Here is a 10,348-nt window from a genome sequence, read left to right as displayed (position 1 = left end):
CTTGAAAACCAGGTTGGAAGTTATATGCTAACGCAGCTAACGTGGCTAATGTGTAGCGTGCTATGAACAAGTCCTAGAATTACCATGAACACAGTTAATAAAGTCTGACTGACTAATCTCTGATTCTTTGTCTGATTTATGTGCCTTATAGTTTGGTGCGCCTTAGATATGATTTAAGTTCTTCAATGGTGCTCCGAATACTCTGGTGCTGAAAATGTGATATGAATATGCCATAATTTAGCCAAAATTGAAAAAGAAAAACTGTTATTTTCTTGGATATAATTTCTGATGAGCACTGGTTCATTAGAAAATATGTATATTATTTGCCTTTAATTTATGGGACGAACTGACTGCACAAAACAATCCCGCCCCCCCTTCCCATCACTCAAAACCGAGAGTTTTCTGTCTGAACGCTGTCCAGCTACCTCACACCCCAACATAACATCACCGGGGCAACAACATTGGCAAACAATATTGGAGCTTTACGGGCGAAGAAAACAAGACGTTTCATGGATCTAGTCGTCAACTAGGGACAGGGAAATCACAAATTCAATCTTTTTCTATCTTAATTTTCTTTTTCTGCTTCTGATTCACAACTAAATACTTAGAAACACAATTTTGAGTTTAATTGACTTTATATTTGTCCTCCATCATGAGAAAAAAATGATACAAAGACATGCTAAAAACACTATTTTCATGACTTGATTTTCTGGAATTTAACACCTCGGACGAAACGTGACGCTCCTTCAGAGCGGCAGAGCTGGAACGCTTCCAGGAGCCATTCAGAGACAAACAAGATTAGGCCTCAACTCGTCCGTCTTCAGAGGATTGATTGAATTTTAATCTGCGTGAAATTACATCAGGTTGACGGCAGTCAAAGGTCAGCGGATCCAAAGCAGATGATTCTCCAGGTGTTTTCACAAACCCGGACGGGAGTCCACAAAAAAAAAAGGAAAAAAATCCATACAATTCTATAAGTCGAAAGACAGAATAGAGCAGATATATATCAGCCTGCGCACTTAGGCGTGCCCACGTCCACATATGGACGCTTTTAGAAACTTTTGTGCTTTGATCTCCTGGGTTATCCTGAGTGGACCTCTTTTTCCTGCACTTCAGGGGGCGTCCACTAAAGGGCCCATCGTCCCTTCAAACCCCCAGGAGATCATCCAGCCGACCGGGCCAGACCTTGAAGTCGATCGGTCCACGTGACGCCGATAATGGACGCCGCTTTTTTTTTTGCCTGCGTCAGCCTGTACTGGAGTGCGGCCCGGTGGGATGTGTCAGAGCGTGTCCTGAGGTCAATGACGGACAACCGCGGGCGGTGTCGGGTTACATCCTCCCCCCATTGGGGTCAAGCAGTAGCAACAACAACAACAACCGCCTGAAATTTGGCATCCGAACCCTAGTCGGACTTCTTCTTCTTCTTCTTCTTCTTCTGAGCCAAATGTCACTCCGCAGAGCGGACAAGCCCGTCTCTGTTGGGGTTTAAAGATGCAAAACAACACGTGCTCGCGGCGCTCCGAGGGGGAAAGCGGCGAGTCATGAGGGAGGTGAACGCCGGTTGTTTGCTCCAACTGTACCGGGACTCAGAATCCAGACAGCGCCGCTCAGTTTGGCTCAATAATCGGAGCGAACCGCATCTGCAGACCCCTCCGAAAACACTTTCTTCTCTATCAACGGCCTGAATCGAGCCTCACACGCCTCCCAACAGGCGCTCATCATTCTCCGGACCCATTTAGGGCCCGACTACAACGGCCTCCTATCTCGCCATCAGACGCCGTAAAAGCTCCCAATGAAACGGCCGGCCCTCCGCGGGGGGACAAAGCTTTTAAGGCGAGCCGCTGCTGATAATTCCTGCATTCAGGGCGGCTCGTGGCGTCTTCAGCTGGCGAGAATGACCGCTCTGCCAAGAACACTGCAGCCAGTGGAATGAGATTTGGGGTGGGGGGGTTCATGGTGTGGGGCAAGTCGTAATCCATGTTTGCACAATGATGCAGTCTGATCTTCTTATACAAATGAGGGTTTGTTTTCCTTTTTGGGACTGAGAAGTTCTCAAATATTTGGAATTTCAAAGGCTTTGAGGGCAACAGAAGATTAGCTTTTCTAATGTTTTATCACTTTCTTCAGTTACTGGTGTAGAAGTCTCTGAATGGGCCTTTAAATTTGGGCTAAACTATTTAGCAAAAACTTTTGACTTAAAATAACACATATGTTTTTTTTTTGTTTTTTTTTGTTACAATTTGTGTATCTTATTTTTTGAGGCTAAACGCCCATAAATCCCAAACTGCTCAAGAAAAGTTGATTTAAAGGCAAATTTAAGCATTTAAACCCCCAAAAACCTATGCTAACTTTTGTTTTTAATTAATCTTTGGAAATATTACGCTGAAAAGGTACATAATGTGAAGAAAGGTTATGTTTATTAACAAAAAAATGTGCTGACCTATAAGGCAAAACTAAAACCTTCACATAAAAACTTTATTTAAAAACAACAACAAAAACATTTTGAAGCGATTTTGAGAGATAATGTAGCAAACAAGTTTGGGAATTATTGTGAATATGCTAATGTGGCTAACATGTAGCATGCCGGCGTGTTTTTTATGTGTTGCTAACAAGGTTAGGAGCTAGCGTAGCCACAAAAAAATTAATTTACCAGTAGGCTAATAGGCTGTTTTTATTTTTTATTTTTTTGTAATAGTTGCAAACAAGTTTGGGAATTTTAGTGAATATACTAATGTGGCTAACGTGTAGCGTGCCGGACTGTATTGTTAAGTGTTACTAACAATCTTGGGAGTTAGCGTAGTCACAGTAACGTTTCATTTAGCACTATCGGTTTGGTTTTTTAATGTGTTTTTTATGTGTTGCTAACATGCTAACAAGTTTACGAGCTAGCGTAGTCACAGTAACATTTTATATAACAGTAGGCTATTGGGCTGTTTTTTTGTTTTTGTTTTTTTTTAGGTTTTTTAATAGTTACAAACAAGTTTGGGGGGACATTGTGAAAATGCTAACGTGGCTAACGTGTAGCGAGTTTTGTACTGTTTTTTTATGTGTTGCTAACAAGTTTAGGAGCTAGCGTAGATACAATAACATTTTATATAACAGTAGGCTATTGGGCTGTGTTTTTATTGTTACTGTCAAGTTTGGGTGCCATTGTCAAAATGTTAACGTTGCTAACATATAGCGAGTTTTTTACTGTTTTTTTATGTGTTGCTAACATCCTAACAAGTTTACGAGCTAGCGTAGTCACAGTAACATTTTATATAACAGTAGGCTATTGGGCTGTTTTTTTGTTTTTGTTTTTTTTAGGTTTTTTAATAGTTACAAACAAGTTTGGGGGGACATTGTGAAAATGCTAACGTGGCTAACGTGTAGCGAGTTTTGTACTGTTTTTTATGTGTTGCTAACAAGTTTAGGAGCTAGCGTAGATACAATAACATTTTATATAACAGTAGGCTATTGGGCTGTTTTTTTTTTGTTTTTTAATAGTTTCTAACAAGATTGGGTGCCATTGTGAAAACGCTAACGTGGCTAACGTGGCTAACGTGTAGCGAGATTTGTACTGTTTTTTACTTGTTACTAGCAAGGTTAGGAGTAAGAGTAATCACAGTAACCTTTAATTTAACTGTATCAATCTGTGTTTTTCAGGGGTTGCAAATTGAAGGTTGGGTGTTGTTGTGAATACGCTAACACATGGTGAATTCTTGACTGTGTTTTTTATATGTTGCTAACAAGGTTAGAAGTTATCCTTGTCATAGTAACGTTTCACTTACCACTAGGCTATCAAGCTTATTATTTTTTAATGGTGATAACAAGGTTGGGCGTTATTGTGAATATGCTAATGTGACTATCTCGTCATAAGACAAGAAAATGAGTGGAAACTTTCAAGAATCAACATCCTGAAAAATACCAATGTTTCAATACAAGAATGACAGAAATAACTAAAATATTTGATGTTTTTCGATCTATTGTAAAAGTGTTCAAAGTGGTCCTTTTATTATGATTATGCCGTTTTTAGACAAAATAAAAAAATCCTGCATCTGAATAAAAGCAGTGATACATTGGAAATTTGCTTATCGTGGAAATCCAGTCATAGAGTCCTGAGGCAGATACCAACTCAGACGAGTAAAAACCGAGATGGATCTAGTCGTCTACAACTGGATCCTTTAAAAAAGGGAAATTTCTACATAACAAATACAATCAAAGCCAACAACAGGAGAATATATAAAACCACATGTGTGAAATAGGTCAAACAGGAAGTAGGGAAGAAGTAGAGAACTGACAAAGAAAATAAAAGTCTAAAGTAGCTTGACTTTAAGCTATTTTTATGCAGACGATGCACAGATTTATAAACAAGAATGATTATTTTTCCCCAAATTCATATGAGATAACAGAAATTAAAGGAAACAGAAAAAAATATTATATTTTTACATTTTTTTTTTTAGTTTGAAAAGTTCATGACTAAGGGATTGCCCATCATTACTGCCAATGTTTTCCTGTTTAAGGGCACTTTCTAATAAATAAAAGGTCAAAGTGGACAAACTTAATCAGTCTGTCAAATTCAATCTAAAAAAATTCAACTTTATTAGTCAAACATGTGAAAACAGGAAGTAGAAGTAAAGAACTGAATAAGAAAATAAAAGCCTAAAGTGACTTGATTTAAGCAATTTTATGGAGATTTTGCAATGATTTATAAACAAGAATGGCTTTTTTTCAAAGTTTATATGAGATATAACATAAATTATAGGGAAAAGAAATAAAAAATTTGATTTTATACCTTAAAAGGTTTAATAATTAGGTGTTCTTCAATTGGTTAGGGTTCAAAAAACATAATTTCTTTCTGTTTTTAGCACATTTTACTTAGAAAAAAGAGAAAAAAAGTGGACAAATTGAAGAAGTCTCCCAACTTCAATCCAACCTTATTAGTCAAATATGTAAGAAAAAAAAATGGAAGTAGAAGTAAAGAACTGATAAAGAAAATAAAAGCCTAAAGTAACGTAATTTAAAGCTGTTTTTATGCAGACGATGCACTAATTTATAAATGAGAGGGACTTTTTTATACAAATTTAATATGATATAGGAGAAAGTTTAAGAAAGGGGAATAGACATTTCAATTTATACTTTAAAAGTTTAAAGAATTAGATGTTTTTCAATTCGTTAGGGTTTGGGCTTAAAAAAGGTGGATGAATTGAAGCAGAATACCAACTTAAATCTAGGAAAATCCAACTTTTTTAGTCAAAAACGTGAAGATGGGAAAAAGTAGGGAACTGAATAAGCAAATAAAAGCCTCAAGTGACTTGATTTAAGCTATTTTTCTGCAGAAGAGGCAATGATTTATAAACGAGAATGACTTTTTTTCAAAGTTTATATGAGATATAAGATAAATCATAGGAAAAAGAAACAGAAAATTGGATTTTATACTTTAAAAGAATAAAAGTTTTCTGAGTAATCCACATGGTTAGGGTTTGAAAACCGTAATTTCTTACTGTTTTTTAGCACTTTCTACTTTAAAAATGGGACAAATTGGAGCAGTCTGCAAACATGAATGTTTAAAATCATCTCTATAAGTCAAATATGTCAAAAGAGGAAGTAGAAGTAAAGAGCTAAAAGCTATTTTTATGCAGATGATGCAATGATTTATAAACAAGACAGACTTTTTACAAAAGTTATATATAAAATAGAGTAAAGAAAATAGAAAAATTGGTTTATGCTATAAAATGTTTAATAATTAGGGGTTATTCAATTGGTTAGAGTTTGAAAACCAGTATTTTGTAATGTTTTTAGCACTTTCTACTACAAAAAATAGAAAATACATTTTTAAATTGAAGCAGTGTGCGAATTTTAATCTGGAAAAATTCAACTTTATTAGTCAAAAAGGTCAAAACAGGAAAGAAATAGAGAACTAGATAGAACATAAAAGGCTAAAGCAACTTAATTTTAGGCTTTTGTATGCAGAAGATGCCATGATTTATGAACAAGAGTGACTCTTTTATACAAAGTTCAAAAGGGATATAGGAGAAACCATAAGGAAAAGACTTAAAAACTGAGGGTTATCCACTTGAAAACCATGATTTCTTAATGTTTTTGAATATTCTACGAAAAATTAGGTACAAGTGGACAAATTGAAGGAGTGAAATCTAACATTATCAGTCAAATGAGTGTAAAGTGAGGAGAGGAGGAGCTCTCCATTCACCTAAAGGAGTCAGGTGCATCTTTTTTTTCCCAAAATGGAAGTTGTCTGGAGGGAAAAAAAACAATCACCTCAGCAAAAGAAAGCTGACATTTTCCCTGTGTCCAGATAAGAGGCTCCCCAGCCTGCCTGCCTGCGTGCGCACGCAGCTGCCTCCCGCTCCCGCTTCCATTTGCATTTTACGCGATCGATTTTGATATTCAGGTGAGGAGCGGGGCAGAAGCGCACATGCATGGTGCGCATTTTGGGTTTTTTTTTCCTGAATGCGCACTCTGAGACTTGTTATAAAAATAAATAAATAAAAAAGATGCGTCTGCTGCAAAACAGTAGGATGCCAATTAGGTTGCGACGGAGATCTGCGCGGTCACGCACCGGCTTCTCCCCTCCTCCATCCTCCACGGAGGAGAAGAAGTAGAAAAAAAACCCATAAAGCTCCAATTTCATGAACAATACAAGATTTTTTTTTCCTTCCTGCCTATTCAAGAAAATATGGGATTTATGGAGGAAAACTAGTAAATACTTTGTGGATTTCACAATAAAATGTCATTTTTATGACCAAATAAATCCATTGGTGCGCTCTCCTGTGCAGGGGGGGCTCCCAACTTACTAATCATGTGCGTTATTAACGAGCAATTCAGCGCCCATTACCGATCCTCATGTCTTCGTGTCGCATGTGACAGCTCCATTACGCGCCGGCGTGCGCTCTGCTCCCAACAGATCTCTATTATACTGAAGGATGTGGAGGTTTTTATGACTGATTTTAGGGAGAGGTGTAGAAAAAATGATAAAAAGTTCCGCATCCGTGGAGGAGGATGAGGAAGTTGACACGTACCTGCTGCCAGTTCTCCTCCAGAGACGGCATGGCGGAGAAGTAGCCGGTGTCGTGGACCAGCTGAAGTTCCTGAAAGATGCTGTGGTTCGCCAAGACATCCATCGCTGACTGCGCGGTGACTCTGGGGGGCGAAAACGATAATAAACCCCCCTCACCGCCACCCCCCAAAAAAACAAAAATGATTAAAAAAAAAAAAAAGAAAGTAAAAAAAGAAAGAGAGTCCCTCAGCTTCACTTTTATCACTCCTTTAAATCCACTTCTGTCATATTAGTCCGCCAGAAGTGGTCGGGAAGGCTGCGGATGCGGATGCGGATGCGGCGGCTGTAGGGTCCGTGCGCGCGCAGCCGGTGCGTAAAGGAGACTGGAGGCGCCTGGGAGCTCCATGCGTACTCGCGTTGCCAAAATAGCGCATGATAGGGAGCCGGGGAGTGGGCGGGGCGTTGTAAATCGAAGGGGCGTGGTTGGAAATGTCAATCAATACCTCCATCCCTCCATCCCCCCCTCATGTTGTTTGTCTATTACAGGCGAATGGGCGGTTCGGGAAGGGGGGTGGGGGCGTGATAGCACAAAGAAGGTGCGGTTTGGAGGGATTCGGCGGGCGGGATTGGTGCGGAGGCACGCCACGCAGGGTGCATATTAGCTTGATAGGTGAGCTATTTATGGATGGGTATATTAGATTTAGAAGAAGGACTTAGAGGCCAGTCCCAGCAGAGAGGCTGAGGTGTTAACATCATGCACTCGGGGCAACAACAACAGAAAGGGTTCTTTATTGTTTGAATCGATGCGTGAAGCGTGGAGGATCGCTGCAGTTGGAGGAGTTTCATCACAGCATGTGACCGGGAACAGGCGGACTCGCTCCGCTCATGTGCTGCCAGACGATCGGGGACTCCAAAAGTCTCCAAATCTGCTTAAATGTGTGCGGTTTCTTTGCAAAAAGTCATTTTTCCGATAAAAACTACACCTAAAGTTGCATTTTTGAGTATTTCCTTACTGAAATTGCTTTGAATCAGGAGCAGACGACAATAATTTAGCTTGAAAAACATCGTATTTGTGATGGAAAATAAGTCGCAAGATCCATGGAGGTAAAAGGGGGCGGAGTTATTCCACCCCAAAAGTCCAACCCACAAATCAGCGGCGAGTTTCTAATGAACTCCTGCCGCGCTACAGAAATTATGTCCTCGAAAATGACAATTTTTGTTTTTATTTTGGCTAAAAACGGCAACATTGTGAATCCTTTTAAAATCAACAAACATACACTCAAAAAAGTGAAACACTGAATCAATTAACAAAAATGTTGTAATTTGCTACATATATATAAAAAAAAAAGTTTTTATCAAATTAAATTAAGTCAAAAATTGTATTCCGTAAAAATGTAGCAAATTAGAAAACTTTTAATAATTTATCAAATATTTCACTTTTTACAGTGTAGACTAATCGGTGAACTCGTAGAGCCAAAATGTCCAAGTACATTTATTTCTACAATTATTGTTGCGAGTGACAGATTATAGTCAACCCTTTAAATCTGACTACACTGTAAAAAGTGAAACATTGAATCAATTAATAAAAGTTCTGTAACTTCTTACATTTAAAATTGTACGTTTTTATCAAATTAAAATGTTGAATTATTTACTCAACTCAACCATTTTTTCCTGATAAAACAATATATCTAAATGAAGTACATTACATAACTTTTGTTAATTGATCCAACACTTCACTTTTTACAGTGTAGACTGAAAGGATGTAGTTACTGCCTGAAGTTCCACTTCTACTACACTGTAAAAAGTAAAAGATTTGATCAATTAACAAAATCTCATTAATTTGCTACATTTGAAAATATTAGTTTTTAACCGATACATTTTTTGACTTAAGTAAATCATATAAATTTTATTTGGATGAAAACGTAAAATGTTTAAATGTGACAAATTACAGAATTTTGGTTAATTGATCCAACATTTCACTTTTTACAGTGTAGTTGAAGTTGGATTTTAATCATTTAATCGTTAGGTACATTTTGTCATTCACAGCATACTTTGTAGGAAAAACATGTGTATAGACATTATAGTTCTACGGGTTTACCGAGCAGTCTACGCTGTAAAAACTGAAGCGTTGGATCAATTTGAAAAAATGTGTAATTTTTTACATTTAAAATCTGTTTATCAAGTTAAATTTTTGAGTTGAACAAATATTTTTCAAAAATACAAATGAAACAATTTTACTAATTGATACATTTCACTTTTTACAGTGTAGTTGGACTTTAATAGTTAACTACATTTTGCGCAACTTAATTTAATTGGATAAATAAAATATTTTTAAATGTTACAACTTACAAAACTTTGTTAATTGATCCAATGTTTCATTTTTTACAGTGTAATTGCAGGTTGTTAATTACAACCTATAAATCAAAGAATAACATGTAGGGGAAAAAATGCATAAACATTTTGGTTCTACAAGTTCACCATACAGTCTAAACTGTAAAAAAATGAAAAATTGGATGAAAAAAGTTCTGTAATTTTTTATATTTAAAATATTTTTTTAATGTTTGAGTTGAGTAAACCTTCAACCAAAAATTTTAATTTGATTAAAACTAAACATTTTAAATGTAACAAATTACAGTATTTTTGTTAATTGATCCAAAGTTTCATTTTTTACAGTGCAGTTGGACTTCAATCGTTAAGTACATTTTGTCATTCATAGCATACCTTGTAGGACAAACGTGAATAAACATTTTAGCTTTACGGGTTCACCAAGCAGTCTACACTGTAAACAGTGAAGCGTTGGATCAATCAACAAAATTAAGTAGTTTTTTTTACATTTAAAATCTTAAGTTTTTATCAAGTTACATTTTTGAGTTGATTTTTTTATCAACAAACTAATATTTTTTAATGTAAAAAAACTGCATCATTTTTGTTATTTGATCAAATGTTTTAATTTTTTACAGTGTAGTTGGAGGTTAACTACAACTTGTCACTCGCAGAATAACTTGTAGAAATCAAATGTGCATTAACATTTTAGTTCTACGATTTCGCCAAGCAGTCTACACTGTAAAAAATGAAAAGTTGGATTAATTCACAAAAGTTCTTTAATCTGTTGTGCTTAAAAATATTTGTTTTAATCAAATAAAATGTTTGAATCAAGTAAACCATCAACCAAATTTTTTAATTTGATTAAAACTAAACATTTTAAATGTACCAAATTATATAACTATTGTTAATTGATCCACTATTTCACTTTTTACAGTGTACCATCTTAATACATACAGATTTCCCTGTTTTTCGTCTATAGATGCACACAGAACAGGTCACTTAAGATGAGGGAGGGATGAATTTGAA

At 36.4% G+C, this 10,348-nt stretch overlaps 1 protein-coding gene across 1 annotated transcript in view; it reads right to left on the bottom strand.

Annotated features, from left to right (window-relative positions):
• klf7a (Kruppel-like factor 7a) overlaps positions 1 to 7,645 on the bottom strand; it is a 69,471-nt gene extending 61,826 nt beyond the window's left edge. The window contains exon 1 of the mRNA XM_024288980.2: positions 7,020 to 7,645. Coding sequence (XP_024144748.1) covers positions 7,020 to 7,121 — 102 coding nt within the window. The 5' untranslated portion in view covers positions 7,122 to 7,645. The remainder of the gene's footprint in view (positions 1 to 7,019) is intronic.
• Positions 7,646 to 10,348: the final 2,703 nt, after the last annotated feature.

Source organism: Oryzias melastigma, linkage group LG2 (assembly GCF_002922805.2).
Source record: "Oryzias melastigma strain HK-1 linkage group LG2, ASM292280v2, whole genome shotgun sequence".
In the NCBI taxonomy this organism is placed as follows: Eukaryota; Metazoa; Chordata; class Actinopteri; order Beloniformes; family Adrianichthyidae; genus Oryzias; species Oryzias melastigma.
The sequence above is the reverse complement of the archived record's forward strand: the minus strand, read 5'-3'. Positions and strand labels throughout refer to the sequence as shown.